At 37.5% G+C, this 27,255-nt stretch overlaps 1 protein-coding gene across 2 annotated transcripts in view; it reads right to left on the bottom strand.

The window, feature by feature from the left end:
• Positions 1-1,396: 1,396 nt before the first annotated feature.
• Positions 1,397-27,255, bottom strand: part of LOC124157050 — a 76,606-nt gene continuing 50,747 nt past the window's right edge. For both annotated transcript variants that reach the window (XM_046531525.1, XM_046531526.1), the window contains 10 exons: positions 23,634-23,952; positions 22,651-22,824; positions 20,810-21,074; positions 19,103-19,355; positions 14,721-14,949; positions 9,277-9,467; positions 8,277-8,580; positions 7,475-7,548; positions 3,196-3,451; positions 1,397-1,839 (listed from right to left, as the gene is read on the bottom strand). In XM_046531525.1, coding sequence (XP_046387481.1) covers positions 1,633-1,839; positions 3,196-3,451; positions 7,475-7,548; positions 8,277-8,580; positions 9,277-9,467; positions 14,721-14,949; positions 19,103-19,355; positions 20,810-21,074; positions 22,651-22,824; positions 23,634-23,952 — 2,272 coding nt within the window. In that variant the 3' untranslated portion in view covers positions 1,397-1,632. The remainder of the gene's footprint in view (positions 1,840-3,195; positions 3,452-7,474; positions 7,549-8,276; positions 8,581-9,276; positions 9,468-14,720; positions 14,950-19,102; positions 19,356-20,809; positions 21,075-22,650; positions 22,825-23,633; positions 23,953-27,255) is intronic.

Here is a 27,255-nt window from a genome sequence, read left to right as displayed (position 1 = left end):
AATGTACATATGTACTTCACTACTAGTCCTCTATGTACCTCATATTCTGGGCTCCTTTCCCTTTCTTCCTGTCCACTTGTCTTTTGACAAATATCTTCCCAACGTAATCAGCCTCATGATGTGGTTGGTTACTTAAGTTGTCCTGTCTTATTGCAAGGGCATTTTAAGGTCATCGCTTAAAGGAAGGTGGTACATTACTTTCTGCTGCTCCTTGATGGTATGCAATACCTCTCAGTGATACTATGTCCAAGGTTTGAAATGCAGAGAGCTTTAAGACTTCTCTTTTCTCTCACTGTTCGTATCACTTGGCTTCCTTATCACTCAATCATCAATTGGTTGTTCCATCTTCATCATTCTTCAGAAGCACTACATTTCAAATACTTCCACTCTCAACTTCTCTGCCACTGTTAACATCAATTCCTTGCTCCCACTAAGAAACATGCTCAATACATATGTAGCATCTGATGACTTGTATCCTTACCTCTATGCTTGTATTGCAGCAGAACTCTTTCATCTCTTCAAGGATAGTTTAATGTCTGTCCTGGTCTTCTCTCTTTTGCTGTACACAATTATTTAAGTTGTCTTTATTTGAATTTCTTTTGGCCCATTTAAGATCACTCCAATTTATTTCAGATTTCTATGCATTCCATTCCAATCCAAGAAGTGTAAGACCTTAACCAAGTCAACACATACTATGAACATCAGTACATTACCTATTTCCCCTAAGATTGATATTTGGAGATGAAATAAAGAGACATGAAGCTGAATAAGACGTTGAGTTTAAGAGCAGGAGAGAGAACATTGACTCAGTTCCACCATAGCATCTGAAACATGAGCAGGGGAGATAACAAGTGAGAAACAAAAAAGGGCATCTCTCAACATAAAAATGACTAATTAAAGTCGACAACATTATGCAATCTATATTAAGCCTTTCCTATTGTTTCAACATATGTATCTCTCCCTGTATGTAACCCTGAATGAATATAGCAGAAATAAAATACTACTTCATTCATTCACAAGACGCCTTACGTGAAAATATTAAAATAAATTCAGAGGTAAGGAAAGAAAGGGATAGGAATATATCTAATAGAAAAAAGGACGAGGACAATGGTTCTATGGTAGATGGAAAAAGACAGAAATCAGAGGGTAAAAATGCTGTCTGACTGGCCATATATTTCTTACTACATAATGGAAAGGTTTGGGAACAGATAATAAGAAAAGTTCTTGATTAAAAAAATGTCGCTGAATTATAAATTCCATTGACAGATGAGAGCTATCATTATTCAAATAAAATAATGAAAATATACAAATCCTTAATAGAGTGGATAAACACAATTAGGGAAGACTGGTACATATTACTACATAGTATAAAGAAATAAAACATGAGGCTATATAAAATGTGCTGAAACATTTATTAAAGTTCATCTTAGTTTACAAAATGAAAAAAGTTCACAAAAATACATATAAAACTGGATTTCTGTTAGTTACCGATAAATAGTATTCTAAATCACCATATAAAAACTTTATTCACTCAGACATCCACAACCTCATCAACCTAACCAACAAAATATGAAATAAATAACTCGAAAAATACAAATGAGCACCTTTGATTACTATGATGAATAATTATTTTCAAGGCACTGCCCTGCCAAATAGAGTTACACGTATATTTTGACTCTTTGATGATGAAAGCGAAACTACATTTAAAGTCACAATCTGTTCATAAGATCCTGGCGACAGAGGGAAGAAACCAATCCTATAAGCCTTAAAAGAATGATCTTTCACATTTCCTATCTCAAGTGGGACAATGAAGGGGTCTGATGCACCAAACATGGACACCTGAAAATAATAACCAAGGAATGTAATTCATACTTTAAATAATTACACAAGGCATTAGAAAAAAAGAACTATGTAGTTCACATTGATTTAACTTACTCTTTGCACAGGTATTACAATTTAAAATTTATCAATTTTCCCAGGAATGAAGCTGACACACTCATTTTTCAAGTGAACAGCTCTTGCCAGCAATACATAATGGACATAATAACACTTGATAGTAATACAATTGGGCAAGGAAAAAATATAATAAACATCAACAATCAATGATGATAAAAGCAATTTCGATTTAATCCACAGAGTTTTACTTCAACTAGTAGTATTGATGTCACTGCATCATCATCACTACGTACAGTCGGATTCAATATTTGCTCTCATACAACTATGAATTTTCAAACTTAATACATATATCCCTGGTTCCTGGAAAATTCAATCATATGCATCACAGTAAGACGAGGCCTAAAAGATCCAGCCATGAATTCTTCCTCCAATTTTTTTTAATTATGCTTTTGACCACACCTCACCTAGAATGGAGTTTACCGTCGTCGAAGGATCAGTGAATGCAAGTGATAATTTGGGCATTGAAACTACTTGAAATCACTACCGCTTTGGTGGTATAGTGGGTCAAGTAGCAAGCTGCAGACCAGAGGTTCTTACTTCCTATTTACCACCACTGAGGAACAGAAAGTGGTGTGTTCCCACATGAGTAATGCTTCCTCCAACTACGAGTTGTTCAATTCAGCATAGTTATGGATCATAATATACATGTGAAAATAGGTGGGACTAGAGTAAACATGGAATCATGTTTACTCTAGTCCCACCTATTTTCCACCTTCCACACAATGCATTTCACCTCACATTAGCATAGTCATCAGCACTACCCTGGCTACTGCAAAACAGCAATAAACCAAACCCTCCACCCTCTCCCAAAACAACTATGTACCTTGATCTGCTCCTGGCAACAGTGCGGGGAAACGCATTGTGTGAGTGATAACAATCAAATGGATCGATCATGTGAGCGATGACAAAGTCCAAAGAAGAGTGGGAGAGAATAGAAGATAGGCAAAAATTTGAATAAGGAGGCAGAGCAACTTAACCAGTCAATTTTGAGGCATTATGGGCAGATGAAGACGATGATGGAGGGACGAGTGGATGGCAAGAACGGAAAAGGAAGACCTCGAACAAAATATAAGGAGCAGGTAAAGAAGGATGAGGAAGAGAAGAAATGCTAACGTGTGAAAAGATTAGCTGATATGAGAATTGAGTAGGACGATGCATCACACACATTAATCATATGACTCCATTATCATCAACATCTTTACATTTTTATGATAAAAATAGTACAACATTTCCACTTACCTTATAAGTTTCATCAGTGGGATTGTTGACAACTAGTTTCTCATATATCAAAGAATGAACTTTGATCACAGGAAATGTTATTTTATTACTTTCCAAATAAATAGAATTAATTTTATTTCCATTTTTACGCAGTGGCAGTTTCTCAGCTTTATCTTGGTCTTTCCTAGAAGGCATAGCTTTATTTCCAGCATTCAATTGTTTAATTAAACCCATTTTAGAAGCATCATTCATCACAAAACCTCTGTTAAAGACAGAGCTGTTTGGAAATAAAAAGAGAGAAAGAAATTAAATACTATCCCATCAGGACATGTACTCACTACTTCTTGACTACAACTAATCACTTAGTAAACCCTTTGATTGACCAGTCGCAAATATATTTTATTTTGTGAAACAGCAAAGTCTTTTCTTAACCTTTGTGCATCATGAAGGAGTTTCACCATGTTACGCCAACCACCATCGCACATTGATCCATTATTTGTAACACTGAATTGGCTGTTAGGGATTTGTCATGATAATGGTGGCAATAGGACAACCTTCACTTAAACCAATGGAATTATAATAAAAGAACAGGGTTTCAATGTGCGCGCACATCATTATCCTCCGGTGAATGACAAGAAAATAATCTTTTTACCTGATTACGCATGCATTAACCTGAACGAGTTCAAGTTTAAAAACCACACATGGCATATATTTAGTTCTCCCAATTCAAATACAAATGTTTCCACACTATGGAAGACATTTTTATAAGTATAGTTCATCTTTAAATTAAATTGCAATGGCACAACCTGCAACACAATTATGAGCAATATATAGATGTCAACTGAGGCGACCTTTTGGAGATGAGACGATGGCGTAGTACGATACATAACCATGTTGAAAGTAACTACAAAACCACTAACTCCCTCCCTCGGTCCATTCCCCTGACTTTTTTTCCTCTCCAAAGCCGAACACGCCATAAATCACAAGCTTTAAAGGAAAATATCAAGTTGGATGAGAACAATGGAAACAGCTCCTTCCTCCCTACTCTCACTGACTGACCTTTTTCAGCCTACCTGCTTCAAATTCACCCTGTTTCTGAAGGCAACTGGTATGCGAGTCAAAACTATAGCTTTTGGCAAGTGGATGACATGCATGAGATTCAAAAAAGATTGAGACCAAACACGACACATTTCTGACAGTATTTATATTTTTTTGAACTCTAATTGATTGACTCAAAGCTTTCTAGTTACAACAAGGCTATTCCAATACTAGACACTGTCCAAACAGAACAATTTTAGAATAAATTAGCGTTGCATGAGCACAATCACTCAAGAGGAGACTGACTGGAAACACAAACTGCTTATGTCACATAGCTCACTTGGCTTCGCCTTGAAGCCTACGACATCACAAAGTTGCAAGATCATGCGTGTTGATCCCCTGGGCTCCCTTGTTCATAGCTTCATAACTTGAAAGATGGAAGGAGCACATTCCTTCCCCTCCACTTCTCCTTTGCGCACTTCTGCAGCCCAACCCCTTGCTGAGCGTTCATCTCATTCCAGTCACCTCAGTTGACATCTATATGTTGCTCATAATTGTGTTGCAGATTGCACCATTGCAATTTAATTTAAAGATGAACTATACTTATAAAAATGTCTTCCATAGCGTGGAAACATTTTTATTTGAATAGGGAGAACTCAATATATGCCATGTGCGCGCACTGTGGCACGAAACTATCGCAAGGAAGTTTAAAAAATCCAACACACCATTATTGAAGCACCTGCAATTGAAACACAAGTCAGTATGCAATGAGAAATTGACAAAATTCGGGGGAAACATATGTGTGGAGAATTTGAATTCAGTCAATAATTTCTCCGAAGATAGAAGCCTACCTTCATGTCTAAGCACAAAATATATAATACATCCAAACCCAATGGGTTCAATATCACAGCCTCTTCATTAAGTTAGCAAGCAAAAAAGGACTTTCTGGCTGTGTTGTGAAAGACATTGAACTGCACTTTTGTGAACCATCTCTTCCGACTTCTCGAGCAATAGGGTATTCCTACTATTTTTTTTATTGCCTAAATCAAAAGATTATTACTCCTGGAGTATGAATATTACACTTTTAGGTTTTTAAATGACGATATCTATTTTTTGCGATTTAATGAAAAGTGAAAATTTTCAAGCTCGCGAAAACGCGATGGCTAAGTATGAATGCTGGGTAAATCCCGTGTGACGTCATTCTGGTTCCCACTGTCGCAAAGTGAGGTGACCTTGGGGTGAGGATGTGTGTGCCGCTGAGATGCAGGCTGCTTGCAGGTAGCCGAGTGCCCTGCTAGCAGGTAGCCGAGTACCCTTATTATTAATACCTTATCAAACAAAGAAAACTTTCCGACCATGGTCAGTTTTAATAGGTGATTATTAAGACATGTTTCCCTGAGCTCTGTGCCTCATGCATGCATTGGTAATCTCAGACGATGTAAAACTCCTATCTACTTGTATAGAAACTAGGTCCCTGTGACGTCACGTGGAGTGGTATCGCATGGTCGCCAATCTGGCCTTTTTCAAATGCGGTTAAAATTGACTGTTGCCATTCGTCTAAACTGGGATTTCTAAAACCAAATAATTTGTGTATTATGAATACACTAATGGTGGGTAACGAATCCCAATCAATGCCTTTCGTTTTCTTTCATGAAGGAAACTACCCTATTGAATATTGGAAGACTAAGGAATCTCTTCCAACACTTGAGAGGCTAGCAACAAAGTTCCTCTGTATTCTCCCAGCTTCTGTTGCCAGTGAGATGGCCTAAAGCACCACCGGCTTTTTATGAGATACTAAGCATAACCAGTTAGATCGTGAGTGTGTAAAGACATTAGTTTAAAAAAATAACTTGAAAGCTTATAAAAATGATTTTTAATTAGTAAAATATAAAAATGTGAATGACAAGCAAAATAGCATTCCTTTGATTGTGCCGACCCAGAAGAAACGTGATCAATTACTCCGTTTTACCGCAGGCAATTAAAAATGCATTTGGATCCATTAATACCTGAATATAAGACTGGAAATCAAGGATCTGATTTGGATTTTTAAAAAATCCTCGATCTGTCAATCCCTAGTCTTTTGGAGTCCTGGAAACACTGAGAGACTAAGGGCCCAAGTAGAGTTAAGTTTTCCATTTAATACTAGTTATACTAATTGTAGTTAAATTAAGGAGCACAAATCATGTGTAAGAACGAAAGATCCATCGTCTCTCTTTGTCACAAAAATCTTTGAGGAAAAACACCAGAGTGATTTTGAGCCAAAGATTCTGAGCTTAGAATGTAAGGGGCCGAGGCTGGATGGCATTGGCGAGGATGGAAAGTTTTAAAAAGATTATCGTCAAAACCAAGGTCATAAAATAGCTGTGCATTACACCGTGGAGTAATAGAGCACACTCTGATTACACATGTGGAATAACAATATTTTAGTTATCACTTTTAATAATGATAAGTAAATTCCACCCTGTCATGTCTGAAACGATGCAATTTGTAATTAAATACTTGGAGTATCACAAAGCAGTATTAACTTTTACCAAAGGAAAATCATAAGTAGTATGTATTGTTGCAAATGGGCAATCAAATATTTCGTAAAAAAGTTTCTCTTTCATCCATAAAACCCATTGGCATTTAAAAGCAACACAAGGTTACCAAGAATGTCAACTTTCAATGCTAACGATTTGAAACTATAGTAGAAGATCAATAATCCAGAAATATAAATAGCGGAATGATCTAAACAACGGTTTCAAATTGATCTTTTGGAAAATAAAGCATGTACCCCCAAACTGTGGCTGCCAGCCACCTAACCACGGAAGCAAGGGGCCCCTCCCACCAAGTTCGATCAAATTCTGCGGAGAAGCAAAAATGAAGAAAAATTTTGCATTTCTCTGCCCTCCCCAGGATTTCTGGAGTATCAAGCCTGGAGTCAATTGTCCTCGCAACACACCCAAACATCAGATCAACATAAACTAATGCCTCAGTTGCACCCTTTTAATGTGCTTCAACTGGCCTACAGCATGTAAATAACTCATTGCTTATTAAGTTGTTGACTCAAATAATTTATACATACATTTACATTCTAAAGATTGGCAAAGGATATTTAGGTCTATCAGATGATATGACACACTAGACAGCTTCGTCTGGTTGGAAGTGCTGTTCAGACATATGTGCATATTCCCATTAATAAGAGATCATAAACAGCAACTCCGGCTAAGAGAGGTCCTTAAGAGTTACACATAAATCATTACATACTTCACAGTGGACTTACCTTTTTGGCAAAGCATGCTGGCCATTTCCTTTGATTTGGACATTTACCTTCAACGAATCATTTTCACTGTATACCTGAGGAAGGATAAATTTCCCATTAGTTTTTTTCAATGTCACATATATTATATACTTCTTGGCTACAACTTATGAAGTACAGATATTATCTCATGGCCAAAACTATGATGCACACTATTTCTCAAATGTGAATTAGGCAATATTTCTTGAATAAATCTTCATTCTAATGTCCATTGGTAAGCCATAAAATAGGCTGACAATAGAAAAATATCATTGTAACCAGCTTAAATGTCTGGGTTTGGACATATAACAGAGATTCCGTGAAATGCAAGACAGAAAAATAAACTGTCATCATTGGGACTCAAACCTGAGTCACCCACAAAAAGTGACAAGCCATATAGGTGGCATGCTCCAACATACATGTCCATGAAGAAGACAATGCTGACTAGGAGTGACACTGCAGGGAATCTTTGCTTTCATTTTTCTCTCAAACTCAGGACTGCAGGGAAGAAAGCCTTAACACTTTCTCTACACTTCCTCTGTACTTTCGGAAAATGAATACGTCATTTGATTCCTGCACATCACTTTGGCAATGTCTCCTCGTAAGTAATGTATAAAATATTTAGAATACATTCATGAACATGTATGTACATTTAAATGAATTTGGTTGAGATGCATTGAACTTACTTCTTTGAACGTAAGTCCATGGAGAAGAAAAATAGCACAGATAATCCACAAATCGGATAATTTTAGGAAAGTAAATAGGTAATATTAAAAATGTATCCCACCTGCATGACACCATTCAGAAGAGGGTACTGTGATTCCCTCTGCAGGAAAAGCTTGAGGGGTACAGATCCAAATGGCATCAGCTGACCTTGCCATGGTTCAACCATTAGTAAGTTCCCTCCTGCTTGGGACTGCCGATGTGAAGGTGGAATCCATTTTAAACGACCATCGGACTCCATCAAACCAAGTCTTATCTCAAATATAATACTGCTATTAGAATGACTACGAAGAATTAAAGTGGATGATGGTCCATGAGATGATCCCAAACAAACTGTGCCTTCTGGCTCAATAGACCACATTTTTGGACTGTTGATAAAAAAAATGCCCCAGAATTAACAATACATGAAAAGCAGCCATGTAATTTAAAGTAATGTTCATAGAAAATAGGAGAATGGCTAAAAAATAATTTCTCTCCTAATGCCCAACAATGATAGTCTTAATAAAAATGCCAAGTTTAAGAATAATTTAATAACAAAAAATGAAATTTCTAAGGACAAACATAATTAGATTAAAATGTTGTTTAGTTCCTAAGATATAGGGCGATTTCCATATTATGTAGATGGTACGATAACAAAAATAACTGTGTGGGGGTGAGGCATGCAACACACTGAGCCACTAGCTTAGCCTTCAAAAGCACTGTCCTTAATCCAGGCCCAAATGGTTCACTGACTGGCATGGCACATCCAATTATCTAAATACATGCATACATAAATATGCTCTCTGTTCCTTTATATTGTTGACTTCAAATTATACATTTACATGAGAAGGGAAACATAAACTAATTGATAAGTGCTTGATTACAAACTGAGGGGTCTCCAATTTAAAGGCTGGGTGAAGCCTTATGACAACCTTACAAAAACTCTCTCGGTGTGAGGTAATCCAGGGAAGGGAACTGCCTCAAATTTGTGAAATCCACATTTTTAGGGCTGAATTCTTGAAGACTTGAGGGAAAAACAGTAGAGGTCAATAAAATGCCTATGCATTAGCAAAGCAGTCGCTCACCATAATGTCGCATCAACAGAGGATTGGTCAGGATATAAAAAGGAGAAGTTTCTGTTGACACAAGGGCTAGCATCTTGGTCATCCATGAGAGGGTGGAATGATTCATTGCCTTGACCCTGAGCAATTAATGTAGCGTTGGCATCATTCTCAGATTCTTTTCCTCCAATTTCTTTTTCAACAGCCAGAAGAACCTACAATTGGAATACATATACATATTGACATGTTTTTAAATACAGTATGGAGTCATTGGAACTTCCAACATTATTTGATATATACAGTAAAACCTGTATGTAGTGAACCTCTTTACATCATAAACCTCCATACTTCATACCACCCGTACGGTCCTGTCAGATTTACATGTAAATTTATAGGCAAACCTCTATATAGTGAACCTCTTTATCTCATGTAACCTGCACTTATCATACCAAGGGGATACCCCCGAGACGACCTAACTACCTCTGAAAATTGTACTGACACAACTAGAGACCATTAATGCAGCGCGATTACGTACATGGAATGACATTTTCAGCGATAAATGTTTCACACTTATTTTTTTTCTTTTACACCTTTAATATGCTGTAATTTTCACGTTAACCATTAGTTATGGCCATTTCGTTCCATATGAGAGCATACCTAACAGTAAATAAGAAAAAAGGTATCCAACTATCCTAATCATTTTAAGTGACTGTTGAATTGAGAGAGATCACATCGTTTTCTCTCGAATCATGGTAAAAATATCTATAGCGCTCGCTTTCCGTAATTATTAAATAATTAATACATGTTCACTAATAAATGCATGTTTACTTAAACACATAAATACAACGGTTTAAAAGACATTTGTGCCTTTCATTTCCCAAGGATGTGAAAAAACGGTGCCTATCACTGAAACCTCTCCATAGTGAACCTCCATACATCAAATTGCCCAAATTTTGGTCCCCTCCATTACCATGTAAAGAGGTTTTACTGTACATAAAATGCAGCAGAGTGAGAGAGACCAGCCACAGCATCATTTTGATCTATTCATTTAAGTATAGGTAGAAAAAAGTAGTGCATTTTGCCCACTGCAAGAAAATTATTATTAATTTGACCTTAATGACCTTAGTGTAGGGGTCTGATAACTTATTAAATTTTTTTGTAAGCGGTTATATTCTTATTCGTGGTTATTTATTCTTTAAAATTTACGGTAAGTCTTACGCTTCACATATCCGGGGAAGGGGGAATAATGAATTCATACCCTTCCAAACCATCCTTGAAATCAAAGAAAAACTCTTTATACTCAATACCATGAGTGCAGTACCTATACTACACATATGTGGGGGCACTAGACTCCCATTGAGTGTCTCCCCAGGTGGCGGATCAGGGGATGCTCTCTAGATATGATGAGTACCAGGAAAATAAACACAGATTCGACCAAAACCAACACTGCTACCTAGTAGGGCAGTACGACATCATAAAGGCTAGAAGAAGGAAAACCATCAACAAAAACCACAGCCCTCCAATTCAGCACCCAAAACAATTCTTATTTTTACACAGAAATATTTCTGTTTTTTTAAAATAAAAACCAGTCTTTGACAGAGATAATGGCTAAGAACTTTTTAGAATATCAAGGAACCACAAACTACAGATTGTGATTTGAAACATAAGCAAAATGTTGAAGAAGAGAAATGATCTAATAGATTTAGGAGAGATAAGATAGCAAGGATGAGAAAGAATAGGTAAGACAAAATTCACCCTGTAATATGGTGAGCTGGAGTATAGGGAAGGAAGATATGGTACTGGGTCCATAGCCTCAGCCAAAGGTAAATGAAACAGACCCCCTCTCATATATTCCAAATTAAATTCCAACCAAATGGCCAAAAACTGTGCTACAGCATGCCTCATACACCCAAGATTGTCACCCAATAGATTATACAGGAATGCTAAAAGATATTCTCTAAAACGAGCAAATCCATGGCATGTTTTCAATATTTTTATGCTGTTTCTTTAGCAACAAAAGGGACAATGTTGCACCCTGAATGTAAATCTTTCAGTTTCTGACCATTTTTAATTTTGGTTTGGTTATTGGAGAATCAAGAGATTACAGGATGCTTCCCCTGTGATAGTCGGAGAGGTAGAAAGGAAGCAACTACTCTCATTTGGCCATATTAATAGGACGGATTACAACATAAGGCCCAAGAAAATATTGGATTGGAGACCTCCAAAAAAAATGAAAAGACCAAGAGTGCATTGGAGACAGGGAATAGAGAGAGCGATGGAAACAGAGGAATGGGAGAAGAGGAGTGTTACGATAGGGAGGAATGGAAGCTGAGTGCAGGAAAATGACTACAATTGTAAACAATCTCCTGTATCTACATTCATACATAAATAAGTTCATAAATATGAGCCTATGAATTATAGCTCTCGTGAAGTTCACAATAACGAGTCTACTGTAGCTCAAGGTGAAAAATTTACCTTTTTTTGTTGACTACCACAGGATTTGCAAAATAAAGAGATCCATATTTCTTTGTTTCTTAATCCATTGATTACTTCTTGAGCTATTTGCTGCAATAAATCAATGACCTTAACGCTTTTGCAGATAAGTTGATTATGCCACATGAGTACCTGCATAAAAACAACTCCTCAGTCTTGTGCAACGGCCTCACCTGATTCGTGGTTGTTAGCATTCTTCCTTCAGTTGTTCTTGATCGAGTAAATGGCCCTAAACTCGATTGATGTCATTGTCTCCAGAAAAGTGAGCAGCAAATTTCCTGTTTTCCTATTTGAAACTTACAAGAGAATGGCTGAATGGGGAAGACTTTTTTCAAAGTTCCTTATCTTGCACTCCCTTGTATGAAACTTAAAATGAATTGAAATTTTGGGTCTTGCTATTTTGAATGTTTTTTACCCAAGTTGTTACACAGCAACAAAAATAGTCCCAGTATGATAATTTATGAAGTTTCATTTCAATATCATTCATCTTGTCCTACATTAACAACAACAAAAAAAACCGAAGTAGGTACAATCAAACTGTTGTTTTCACGCCAAAAGATGCACTTAGAAGCTTCAAATCATTAAGAGGTTTGACCCAAGGTTCTTAGAGTAAAGGTTGCCTCATTCGCGACTCGGGCTCCCATTGGCTTGACGTCACTGTAGACCCAACTTCCAGCGCCATTTCAAATTCTAGCCTTTCCGCGGGCATAACTGCTTACCGCAGCGAGTTCTTGAAGTTACCCTCTATCGAACACTATAACCCGAATTTTAAATTGAAGGCCGATTTATGAAAATAATGATGATAAGATTTAAAAAAAGATAAATTCGTGTATTCAGACGCTATAATTTCCTGATGAAGTGATGAAATGGGAAGGTGTGCGAGTTAATTCCGTGTCCACTTCCTGTAACTCTCAAAACACTGTTTTCCTTGCTACTTCCGCAATATAATTTAAACTTAGATTAATATGGCTGGGAGGAAAATACGCAAAGAACGAATAAGTTGCTTCAAAAAATTACAGTTCCGCCACTTTTTAAATAGAAATTATGCTCGTTTTCATTCCTCGCCGGGCTTTGAACATATATAAGATAAAGAAAATTATGCAAGAAGACATTGAAATCCTTTACTTCAATGGGAAGAAAAAAATAAGCATATAGAGTGAAAAGTTTTAAATTTACCGTCATTACCATTTTCAAATCATTCGTAATAGGAATTCAAAGTGATCATACGTTAAGCAAAAAATCATGGAGATGAAACTGAATTAACTTCAATAGTATGCTGAGAGAAATACGAATTCCCCGGTAAAATAATTTCTAGAAATGGAAAATGAACCACCAACAATTGCCGTTATCAAAACAGTACCATAGTTGCCCGCTTGAGTGAAGAACAGCCTTCGAATCAGAGGACTCTTCTCCATCTTAAATCCCACAGAAAGTTTCCACTGTAGCCTTTGGTCAAAAAATCTAAAAGAAAAATGTTTCATGGCACCAAAAAGCACTGCAGGAAACAAATTTGATACTTTTCAGTGACAATTGCTGAAACAAAAACTTAGACTAATGCAGTAATAAGTCTGTTGTAGACATTTAGCTCCACCGTCAAGTTTAATTTTGAAGAGGGTATAAATTATAAGACTCAAGAATTTATGTAAAAAGATTTACTGAAAAAATTTTTAAATCTTTTTAGTGGCACTACCAAAGTTGCTCTTCCTTGTTGCATTTTTTTGTTCAAACATTTTATTCTTGTGAAGACCCTCTGCTTGGCGTAACATTTAATAATTGCTTTGTCCAAGTTGGAGACACAGCGCAGAACATTGGTAATTTGTCGAATTAGTCCTAATTAGAGGGTAGAGTCTACTTCATTACAGTTTGCAGGTAAATATAAACGCGAAAGAGTACATAAAAATATTATATGGTTTGACTCAAGTCAACATTTATAAGTTTATAAAGGCTATTCTTAACCAATTTACTAGTTCGAGAGAAAATATTATGATTAAAATTAACGTAAGTTTCTTTTATGTGAACTACGATTTAACACTTGATTCCTGATAAATATTTTTATACACGCTAAAACTTTTCTGTCCCTAAATTAATAAACAATTTTGCGCAACCGTGGCCTGGAAAATTTCTAAATAGCTCTCAAAGGCACACGAAAGGACTCAAATTTACAGACTTAGTACTAGAAATTCGTTTACCTGATATCTTACCATTGGCACACGATGTTACTCATAGCATACGAGGTAAACGATGAATTTGCAAAATAGTGCCTGCATGAATGAGTGCGCAAAATATTAAGTTCAATTTGCCTTAAAAGGGAAGGATTCCTGATTTTCCAATGCAATAGGGGCATCTAAGTTCTTGATTACGAAATCTTTAGCATATACACTTAGTTTGTCTGACTGATTCACTTTCACCACTTTTTACACATGTGTTGGGGGCGAGACACGGTCAATGATTCGATTAGTTAATATATACAATAAAAAGATTTTTCACTTTAAGCACCCGCCTGTGATATGAGACATTCCGTCCAGCTTCCTTCGTTTTCGACAAGCTGTTGGAGCACGTTGCCACAGTACAACGGGAGCCTGGCATATACAACGATTAAAGGCGCTCTTCACCCACAGAAAGTTCGTCTTATGAGTAGTGGATTACAAAGACGATTTCCAGTGAAATTGCAGGAAATGTGTTCAGATTCGCGTTAAACACAAGGCGCCGCAAGGTCTCAGGAACTTATTCTCTCTCAATTTCTAGCATGCAAACAATGAAATGGCTAGGATCAGCTGGGATACATGGTCTACAGTGACGTAACGGGACTTCTGCTGGCGCATGCGCAGTTACGAATGAGGCAACCTTACAGTCTAAGAACCTTGGGTTTGACCAATGAATGGATCTTCATTAGTAAAAACTAATCAAGTAGCCTTTATTTTTCACTGATTTCCCAACTGCCTTAAAAGTTTTCGAAACATTAAATGCACGCTTACCTCCATTGACTTCATGTTCTGAACGAGAGACTGGACAGCATCTTTGGTTGCTGGATCACATAAAGACGTCACCTGACTGTCTTCTCCATCACCATCAGGAGAATCTTCCAGTTCACTCACTACTCCTTCCTTTGATTCCACACCAATAAAGCTCAATGATTCACCATTATGACTTAGAAATTTTCCAATATCCTTCTTCGCATGAATGACCTCTGCAGTCTTATATATCCTTCAAAGTAATGAAGAAAACTTTTTAGCATGGTAATACATAAATAAATGAGCAATACAAATAAAGCAAAAAAAGTGCACAATCACAGCTCAAGGATTTGAATGCAAGATTTGGTTGCCTGTCACCACTAGCTTGCAAATTATCTTTTTTTGGCATTAAGTTGCAGTATGAACCTTCATGCATATACTAAATGCCCCAACAAATGAAAAATTATATAAAGATAAGTGTCACAATTAAAAGAAGAGAAATAACTTCTGGTCATCACAGGGATATGATTTGGAATAAGATTTTACATTTGAAGCCTGGTAGGGGTAGTAAGAAATTACTTTCATTCCATTTTGGACAGGGCCAGCACTAAAGTTATGATCAAGGCAACACACTACAGTGTGTTCTCCATTTACAGACATCCTAATTACTAACTTTCAGAGATACAAACATTCAAATAATTATGTGCCCAAAATTTCACATTTGGCGCCTTTGTAGTATAACAATGCGATGCAGTGTGGCATACAGGAACTTCCACTTGTATGCGACTAATTCTTCACCGTGACAAATTATTTTCCACGAGGAATGTTAAGCATGTTATCAGATTATGTAGATACATATTACCCTTTGGAAACGTGTTCGGAAATGTTGGTTGATAGACAGCATCACTAAGTATGACTGATAAGTGTATAGTGAAATTTATGATCGATATAGTCTTGCTGCATTACTATTGTGTACTCACTGTGATTAATATAAGCATGCCACCGTTTAAAGCGAACAATTTCTGAAGGCACATTTTGCAACAGGTTGACTTGCTCAGCTAGTTAGTGGAAAAGACTGTAACAGTGGGCGGCAATATCCCACCTTTCACACAGTTATTTTATATCATTTTTGAACATAGTATGCATTAATGTTATTCGGCATTTTGGCCAAATGTTTGACCTGCTATTTCTTTGATGCTTATAAATGAAGTACCTGCTGGATATTATTTTTTAATTACACATTCATGTAAATTTAGACTGAAATTTCAGTGGGTAGAAATATTTTGAAATAGGGTCACACATTCACAAAGATAATTTGGCATGCAATTTTTCTGATTTGAATTTTTCCTTCTCTGCTGTGCATGCAATAACGCCATGAAAAACTTGCAGGGCACTCCTCGTTGCTTGGGAAGAACAGTACTAGGAGAAGTGGGAAATTTGGAATTCATGGTCACACGGCAGGATTTTTATGTAAAGGAACAAAGCAGGTATGATGACTGTAAACATATGTAACTACAAAGAATTGAAAAAACTATTTCCATAAACCACACACGGGATCAACTTATACCCCGTTCAATAACATTGATCGTTTTGTCTCTCTGCACGTGCGTAGACCAAAAACACCATGCGAACACATACCCTAGCGAAAAGGTTACCAAATGGGGATTAACAGTTCAATCAAGCAATCTATAAATACTTTCCCAATAAATGTCCAAAAGCATTCATCTTGGCACAAACCATCCTCCAAAACAGATCTGCTTCAGAAAATTTCTGCTCAAAACGAGCAATTGGTGACTAAAAAATAGAGTCTACAGAGCCATTTTTCGTGGTTGTACAGAACATCCTCGATGTTTTGGAATAGGCTCATATTTAAAAACTAAAATCTATCAATATTTAATTCCAACCATGCAGCGGCGTAGCCAGGAATTTTGTTCGGGGGGAGGGAAGGGGGGGGGGGGGTCCAAAACCAGGGGTGAAAATTTTTGAAAAACACAATACTGAGTATAGGGTTTTTAACAAATTTTAACATTTTTCGTAATCGAAAAAAACTTCATTTGTCAAAGAAATCTTTATTATAGTCATCATTTTTCAATACTTTGTTTTCTTTTATGAAGGAAAATAAATGCGTTTTTATATTTTGGGGAGAGGGGGGGGGAGTCTGGACCCCCTGGGCCCTCCCCCTGGCTACGCCACTGCAACCATGTCCTCATACTGGAAATAACATAATGGATTGCTAAATGTCATAAAATTTAGAAATAAAGTATCCACTCTAAGGGCTTTGGCCCTCTATGCATGATATAATGAAATTAGTCATAGGAAAAAGGTAGGATATGACTTTATGAGCGAAAGTGGATCAATGGCTTGAATACATGAGTAAATAAAAATGAGAGATTTGAAGACATAACATTTTCATTACTGCATTCCTTGCGACACATGCTGCACACAAACACAATCATGGCAAAAAAACCGGCGTAATGTTGCATAAACCTACAGTGAATTAGTTTTAGTTACTATTTATCCATTTAATGTATCAATTTAAACATTCTGAAGTCAAGATCTGTTCAGCATTTCACCTCTCCCTCCTTCCCATTAGAAGGACATTTTTTTGGCTTCAGGTCCCTGCATTGCACACACGGCTTGATCAGTTCGTGACAATCGTGAGATAACATTAAATTGTGATGCACTGCTGCATGCAGCAGGATGACTACCCTTTCTGATTATTTGCCTAGGTTATTCAACTTACTAACAAGGTCTCGGAATGCACCTCGTTCGTGTGTGGAGGACCTACTATATTATAGATTTTGCTTGGTTTTGGACCACAAGGCACGAAATTACCCATTTCGCTAGTGACTGTTGGGATTTATCTATCAACATTGTATTGACTGATATATGGTTCTTATGTTTGTTGCTAATGTTAGTAATATGTTTTTCTGCCACTAGTGTCTCTGGTGCCTATTTTTGAAATGAGTGTCTCTTCCAGTACTTCTGGTGTGCGTATATGTAACATGTGACTGGTGAAGCATAATTAAACATGTGCCGTTTTATATCTAAGTTTTATTTCGCTAATCCACCATAAACTCCAACAGTAACAAATATGGTCTTCATTGACGGTCATTTTCTAGTCTATCACCAAAGTTCCATAAAATTTCATTGCACTCATACAAGGGACCTTGAAAGGAACAGATGATATGTAACTCCTTACTAAGTGCACCACTGAAAATGGGGACCACCTTGACCTTGTAATGCAAACGTACTTGTACCTTTTACATGGCATAGGGAAGATTAGCTGGCTCACATATTTAACCAAGGACTGAAGTGCTAACATCCATTGCTATTTGTTAAGAGGCATTCATGTGACGACAACTATCAGTGACATGCCAGACAGGACATCAAAAACAGGTGATTTGCAAAATAGTGGTGACGAGCAAAAACATCTTGCACCCAAACCCTCGATTGCGAGTCTGTATTAGTTTGTCTGGATTCGTTAAAGCATGAACCACATTTAAGTTTCCATTAATTCTATTTTACAATTTGCTTTTTTGGAAAAAATAGTGTTTTTACTCTAAAATATATTATTATTATTTCTTCTTGACAATACATTGAAATGCAAAACCAGGCAGAAAATGTCACGGCTGGAGCTAATTAGCCTTGTTCACAGTGTAAAATTCAATCTGAAAGACCTGTTTCACTCTCTCCTTGTCAGTCTGCATTCAAAACTTGCATTGCATCGCTTTCCTTGTACCGAAGTTCAACACCCTTTTCCTCAAAATGCACCCACGGCATAACCATCTACATATCAACACTTGGGCCTCCACACCATCCTCATATCAATGACATGCACCCATATCCATTTCTGCATCTGAGCAGCAAACCTACACCCAAAATATGTCCACAGAATGCATCCTCACCCTCATCGTGCACTTGCAATCCACACTCACGGTTTCCCCAAAGCAGATCATTAACTAAGAGGGTGTTCCAAAGTCTCTTACTTATTCATCAATCACCATGAAAAGACAACCAAAGTGGCTAAATTGAGAGTAATCATCACCACTCTTTCTCATGAAAGCTTGAAAATTTATAACTAACAATAGCATTAATTTCAAATAGAGCAACTGCTTATTAGGTATAAAATTGAACTGTTATTAGCGGAAATTATTATGATACATCAACTACACAGAACCTAATGATATATAGAATATAGTTGATGGGGGAAACATAGGTCAAATGTAATTTAACTCGGTAAAAAAAGCATTATTCTTTCATATGTATTAATACTTCGTATGAAACTAAAATATTTAGATTTTTTAAATCAAAATATCTAACAACCTAAAAAAAACACTTTTTCACCACACCATAAATAAAAATTATGACAAAAATACAATCACTACAGCAAAAATTCCACTCACTTTCGTAAACGTGCTCTCGTTACCACCTCTCCTGACAGTATTAGCAGCTTTGCCACCTCTTCCAGTGCCCTCTCACCTCTATTACTTGGGTCTCTAGAGCTCTCATTTGCAGAAGCATTGTTACTGAGGCCATGGACATAGCTAACCCATACATTAATTCCAGTGAGAGGTTCTAGTTGGAAGGCATCTGGACGGACTGTAACAAAATGTTCCCTTCCTTCCTCAAGATTAGAGAGGCTATCGGATTCCACACCTAGAAAATCAAACAGCAATTTTAAATTAGATCATATGAAAAAAAATTAAGTAATATGTAATAAGATATTTGGTAATATGTATGCAAAATTAAATTTCAGATTCATAAGACCACTCATGTATACATTATCCTAAATATAAGTATGTGGCCGATCAAGGCGAACGAACAAAAATTGTACTATATAGGACATGGCTAGAAGAAACTTCCAGGTGGGGATTTCATTTGGAGGAGATGGACTTAAGACTGTACCTCCCAGACATTTGCAAGCATGTATTTCTTTCAGTAAGATCATATTTATATTTAAATGCACATATGTATTTGGCAATCTATCAAGTCTGTGCCACAGAAGTTATTTCCGAAATATTCATGGAAAATCACACACATGAGGAGATTTCTCAATATTGCTACAACTGGGATGCCTGTTAAACAGATTTTCAAGTTCACATATCTACTCTCTTTGGATGCCACTTCTGCACTGCTATAATCAATATTGCGAGCCGTCTCATCAAATTGTGTTCAGCTACATCTGAGAGGCATAGCTGTTTACCTCTCATCGCTCTTCGATCTTCTAGGAGCAGTAACTTCAGGGCTCTGCATGTGTCCCCAAATCACTACCACAAATGCAATTAGGTAACTTTGCATACCCCTCATCAGCTCTAATTGAATCAAAGTTAAGTGCAGTATGAACAGGGGAGTGATGAAGTTATAATGATAGAGAAACGGCTTCTCTTCTCTTGTCTCCAATACACCACCTCCTTTGGCTAATGGCACATGCTCATATCATACACCATTCCCTAGGTTGTACATAAGTCGGCAGCCATCAGCAAACGTCTACTTTTTCATTGGCTTCAAAAATGAAATGTTAATCCATAAGTCAATTTTCACAGTAAAACGACAACATTTGACTAAAGTTTTGACTTCAATTTCTAATCCTTACAAACATGTGCTTCCCATGGTAGCAATATCGAATCTATTTTCTAAAACTGCTTTCAGATAATCATTTTGTCATTTGTGATAGACGTACCGCACTGTCTTAAAATAACACAGGGAACTTTTGGTTTCCATCAAATGCATCAAGCTGTTATGTAAATGGTGACACTCCATGCACAGCCTGATGTACATTTCCATCTGGTACAGCACAAAAAATGTATAAGGACTTCAAACCATAATGTAAACCACGAGTAAATTAAGACGGTGCACTGTCTACAGCACCCCACTGACTACAGGTCAGAATGGCTGCAAGCAGCCTGAGATTATGTATAAGTAAAATTATTGCAGAATTGCTACTTCTAAAAGTAAGATAAAATTACACAAGTGCCCATATGTGGATATGATTATCTAATGTGTACCAAGAATTTCCTACTAACAGGAAATTTTTATTTTCGAAAAAGTTTTGTACACCAACAAATGACCATAAACACAAACTCTAAATGAGACGAGAGAAATATTCTTACCGACTTTCAAAGGTATAATTTTTACATATGCCGCTAAGGATCCAGCATTATGAATGAGTAGTCTACTCTTCAATGATGGAGTGGATTGCGATGGAGAAGATGACCGTGAAGTGTTGGACTTCATTGGAGTGCTAAAATCAAGAGCACCAGGTCCAGATGAGTGTGAGAAAATTAGACCCAAGTTGAGCCATGGGCGCCCAGCCATATCTTTTGGCAAGGCAATCACTTCAATTTTGCTGAATCCCCCATATCCATACAAACTCATCTGAAAGTAAATCACACCAAATGTTAAAAAATTGCTTCTATGTGTAAGAAAATAGGATTTCCACACAAAACCACATGAAATTCCCTTAAATTACTTTCATGCTTTCCCAATGGGTACAGCACATTCAAGCAAATTCTGCGTAAATTAAGGTCAAACTTTTTATGCGAAAAATCCACAGAGGAAAAAATCATTCGCCTTGACTTGGATTCAAACCCGGATCCCTTGATTTCCAGCCTAGTGCTTTAGCCAGTTCAGCTACCAAGGCGTCATTCTCCCCTGTGGAAATTTGTGGACCATACCGGACAACGCCTCGGTAGCTTAACTGGCTAAAGCACTCTTTTTTTATTTATTTTTTATTTTTAAAGAACTAGGACCACATACAGCATATACTTGCCATTTTATAGTGGCCAGGTAACGATACATAAATTACAGGACTAAGGCGCAATATAACATGTAGAAAACAATAATTACATTTACAAAAACAAAAGGACAACAAGAAACGGCAGTGACAGACTACTTCGGTGACAGATAGGATAGGGAAAGGCTTATGAAGGATTTCAATGGAAGTGCAAAGGGGTCGATGTGTGGATAAAAGTGAGTTCAACACAGAAGTAATGCGGTAGAAAAACGAACGTTTAGTGAGTGAAAGTCTAGGAATGGGCATGTGGATTAGGGGATGAGAACGGGTAGGGCGGGGTGGAACTTTAAAATTGATAAAAGAGAGCAATGCAGGGCAGTCGATGGTGGAATTGAGAATCTTATAAATAAGTTTTAAATCAGCTGTGAGCCTATGAGTAGTGAGATTAAGGATGAAGAGGGAGGAGAGAATAGCATTAGTGGACATGTTGCGTAAATGCAGTATTCTATTTTTTACTATATCGGCAAAGAAATTGCTGACACAGTCCAGGGATGAGAGGTTGGTTTGTGAAGAGATAGACCAGATGGGACAAGAGTAGGTAAGAATTGGAAGAATGATAGATGAAAAAAAAGTTCGAAGTGCTTGGGGGTCTTTAATTTCAGTGAAATGGAACAGGAGTCCTAAGAGGGACATTGCTTTAGAATTGATGGATTGTATGTGCGGGGAAAAATTTAATTTATCGTCAGTGATAATGCCTAGGTCCTTAGATGTTGACACACGTTTCAGAGAGTGATTAAAAATACTGTAGTCAAATTGATGTGTGATCTTCTTTATGGAAATGGACATCACACTACATTTATCTGGGTTTAATGCAAGATTCCAGACATTACACCAATTCGATGTCTGACGTAAAGCATCTTGTAGGTCATGGCAATCAGATGGTTTTTGAATTTCCTTGAACAATTTACAATCGTCAGCATATAGGAGAGTTTGAGCTTGGGAAGAATGTAGCAAAGAGGCAAGATCATCAATATACAAGTTAAACAGATAAGGACAAGGACACTCGGCCGGAAATTGAGGGATCCGGGTTCGAATCCCGGTCAAGGCGAATGATTTTTCCTCCGTGGATTTTTCGCACAATTTGTGCATTACGGGTGACACCGTAAAAGTTATCACAGCGGCTAGTCCCAGTACACTTAAATCAAACTTTTTACTTACCATTTTGGATGCAATTTTCCTGTTTGTTTCTCTGCCATCATGAACAGTTATCTCCAGCTTCCCAACAGAGGGGCCTACCTTTTTTGGGCGGAAAAATACTCTAACCAATTGAGACTGCTCAGGTAGTAGGTGAAATGACGTCTTTCTCACCACTTCAGATTCATTATTCAAAAGCTAGAAGTCAAAAAACGTTGAACTCATATTAGAATAAATCAAGCTGAGCTACTGATCGCCTGAAGTCTGAAGATAGAAAATCCAAATTAAGCAAAACACACATCAAGAGACTCAAATGACTGATTTATGGGAATGTTACACATGGAGTCACTCTCAAACCTTTGAGAACCTTCCCCAGTTGGATGTGCTGATGTGAGCACACCCAACCCTTCAAATGCACACAACTCATCTGTAGCGCAACATCATCATCATCAGGATGGATGGGAATCAAGCCCATCACCGTTAGTCCAGCCTCTAGTCTAGGGGTTAACACCACTTCTCCCTCAGGTGGATAATTACCAAAGACCAGAGGTGTAATAAGGAGAAGGCTTGGAGAGGAGGGAGGGATGAATCAGATTGTAAAGCACACCAAGACAGAAAATAATCACTGGGTAAAGCAAGGCCTTGGGTTATTGATTAAAGAAACTTATTAGAATATTTTGAAAATACGTAATTACATAATTTGAAAAAAAATTAGAGAGGCAAAATTAAAACTAAAACATTTATTAACTGTATTTCAAACTGTAAGAAGGATTGATGAGACACAAATATATTTTTTACCTCTAGAGTTCTGGGCGGAGGGAGTAAGGGATCCATTCCCCTCATAGTCATATCACTACCTAAGACAATCAAAATACCAGTTTTGGAGATATTTTTCCCACCAAATTTAATTGCCATTTGGATTTCCTGCCTTCAGATTTATAAACTCAAATGTAGGATCAAAGCAAAAACCGTGCATGCACAATTCTATGACTGGATTTGACACTCACCTTGTAATCTTCACTGCCTGTTATAGTCAGAGACACTTTTTCAAGCACTTTAGTTGGATTCCTTAGCATAAACGATGACTTTGAGTACTCTTTGTTGAGAGGGGAGCATCCCCATACAAGTGCAGTGCGTGTCGCTTGGATTATATGAGGGGTTGAGTCCAACGATGGATTTGTTTCTTCTACCCTCATTTCCTCAGGCTGAATTGCTTTCTTGGCACCTTCAACCATCCAAGAATTACTAATCTTCAGTGGAACACAAACACCTTGCAGGTTGTACCTGATCATTGGCCCATTTGGATTCAATCTTAGACAAAGAGTCCTGAAATAAATAATTTACATTTTTTACATTCAATAAAAACATACCAAATAAAAAATAAATACAGTAGAATCCTGATTTAAGGTTTTTCAGGGGGGACAAACTTTAAAACACTAAATGCGGAAAAACACTAAATGCGGACCTGCCATTTTTTTCAGGTTTTAGGGTCTGTAATGATTGAAATGGTTTTTATGAATAAAAAGTATTATTTTACGTAACTAAAAGGTGCTGCATGCAGCAAAAAATTCATTGATTAAGTGTTTTCAGCCCTATGAAGGTTGGATAATACTTTTCAGGAATCAGCTAAAAAAAATGGGTAGTAAAAATAAGTAATGAGAGGATGACAATAGGGTAGTTTCCTTCATCAAAGAAAACGAAAAGCATAGATTGCGATTCGTTACCCACCATTAGTGTATTCAAAATATACAAATTATTTCGTTTTAGAAATAGCGGTCAGACGAATGGCAATGGTCCATTTTTATCCTCATTTGAAAAGGGCCAGATTGGCGCCTATGCGATGCCACTCCACGTGAAGTTTAGTTTCTATACGAGAAGATGGGAGTTATACATCGTCTGAGGTTACCAATGCATGTATGAGGCGCAGAGCTCAGGGAAACATGTCTTAATAATCACCTATTAAAACTGGCTAAGGTCGGAAAGTTTTCTTCATTTGATAAGGTATTAATAATCCTTATTTAAGACAAGCGCTACCAGCCAGCAGGGTACTCAGCTACCCGCTAGCATCCTGCGTCCTATCGCTATCAAGGTCACCTCACAAGGCGGGAGGGGGAACCAGAAATGCGTCGCACGGACTTTTTCCCACCATTCCTACTTACGCGTCGCGTTTTCGCGCGCTTGAAATTTTTCACTTTTCATTTAATCGCGAAAAATGGATATCGTCATTGAAAAATCTAAATGCGTGAAATATGTACTCCAGGTGTAATAATCTTTCGATTTAGGCAATGAAAAAATAATAGGAAACCACCCTATTTTTTTAAAGAAATATTTTAAGAAAGTTTTAATATGCATCAACTGAAAAGCATTCCCACACGGAATATTTTATGGACATTAGTGATTCCATTTTTACGTACATTTCAGTGGTCTCGATGAAATTTTAAATTTTTTTCTGTAAAAGTGACATGTAGGTGACTATAGCATTTCTAATATAATAAGAAAAGGTGTAAGTAAGTACTCGAAAAATCGTCATTGCATCTATAAAGATGAGTGAAATAAAGGGACAGCAGAAGATCGCTAATCCCGAAATCTAAACTACCGAATATCTAGTAAAAGGGAGATTTTCTGGAATTATACCAACTTAGCGTTTTCTGTTGCCTCGGCGAAACGAGGGATTTATGAGCCTTTAAAAAAGCCTCCCGTGCGCACATTTTGGATTTCGAGGTCATCCAAAAAAGGAGAATCTTATTTCTAGTATGCGTACAAGTCGATGGTGATTCAACTCGATGATGGCACCAGATTCGTTGTCATATATCCGCAGACTCATGCAGGTCGAATGGAACCAGGAGAAGTTGTTTACGCGGCGCGCTGATCACCTTGACTCCGACTCACCTTGTTTCTCTGCAGCTTTTAATGAAATTTGGTTGGACCTTGAATAACGATTAGCTAAACTTTAAGTTAAGTGAAAAGGTTTAATCTTCAACAAAACTGGATCTCATCAGAAAAATTGTCAGTGCCTCTGGAGTTTGGCAATTTCGTCAGGGTTATGATGTCGAAGTCAACCACCAAGGGATACCTGCCGGATTTTCGTATTTTTCCGCGCTCATCTATTCTACCGTGAGTATGCGGTGATTTTTTTCCAGTATGAGCGATTTATTTTGAGTCATGGACCGTGATAGTTCGTCAAAACTCCGATTGTCATTCTCTTTTGACATTAATTAGCACCAGATAGATATTTTTGAATCGACATCGATATCAATCAGCCGCATGTCGGTAAATTGGCTCCGGGATATGTAAATTACGATGTAAAATAATGTTGTTCCGCATGGAAAGAATGCTCTAACTCACGGTCATGACAGGGGAAACGCTTCCTCTGCTCTTTCGCTGTTCCTCCGTGGAAACTGACCTTGGAATGGATTACAGAAAGAATCTTCTAGTGAACTGCGCAATTGATATTGGGCCTCCTCTTTTGAAAAGAGAAACTAGCCGACTGGAAAAATATTGGGCTAATAATGGACTGCCCGTAGGGAGTAGAGTTGAAAGGGGCATAAGCCATCAATTGAAAACATTAGGTACGAGAAAACATTATTGTAGCGACCCTCGGAGGATAACTCGTGTCATCAGTCGTCACGTATCATCGAAGTCAAGTTCAAGAAGTGAAGGATAAGGTAGTTCGAGGTTATTAAAGGATGACTTTGCTCCATTAGATCGGATCTGATACAAAAAGTGCCTGGTCTTTGGATCAGAAGGGGAGCGAAACATTACGAGAAGACAAATCACCCAGCTTGCGAGTTGAAGGTCGCAGCGCTGCGCTCGCGGAAGAAAGCAATTGAAGAAGCGTTCCCGGTAGATTCTATCGACTCTTGGTAAACTTTCATGAGACTGTTCTTGTTGATGACCATAAATTCGAAGATTTGGATGAACCGTCATGAAAAAACGTTAAATCGAGCAAAAAAATCTTGAGCGGGACAAATTTTTACGACCATAAATGCGGAAAAACGCAAAATGCGGAAACACTAAATATGGATAATTTTTACATTGTCCTAATAGGGAATGAATCGGGACCCAAAAAAATAAACGCTAAATGCGGAAAAACATTAAATGCGAAGACGTTAAATCAGGATCCGACTGTACTTAATTACTACTAAGTACTGATTCATCAGCTTAGTTGCTATTAAACGACAAATACATGGGGATCAGGCTGGTGCAATGGTTATTGTGTTGGCTACCCACCCAGTAGGTTCAGCTTCAAATACCAGTAATGGCAGAGATTTTTTTAGGGACTGCCCAATCCCTGCTTGAGTGCTCGTAGAGGGCACTTGAAGGTAGACAGTTTGAAATGCCAGGAACAAAAGTGTACAGCAATAGAGTTAGCAGTACATATTTTGAATAGATAACTACAATATAGACCCCTTTGCTTGACTTAGTGGAGAGCTCAGTACTTGGTCCGTCACATGGAACAGTTAACCATGGTGCTCTTGGTGCCTATAATTATAAGTAGGCCAATGCCAACTCTGGGTTTCTCTCCACCCTTCCCTTTCTATTCTTCCCTCACGGCGCTAATGACCTCAGCTGTCGGTAGACTCCGCAACACACTATACTACCACAGTAATTACTACAGTGGAGCAATGA

Source organism: Ischnura elegans, chromosome 4, assembly GCF_921293095.1.
Source record: "Ischnura elegans chromosome 4, ioIscEleg1.1, whole genome shotgun sequence".
NCBI lineage: Eukaryota > Metazoa > Arthropoda > Insecta > Odonata > Coenagrionidae > Ischnura > Ischnura elegans.
Note: the sequence above shows the minus strand (reverse complement) of the source record. Positions and strands in the feature narration are given on the sequence as shown.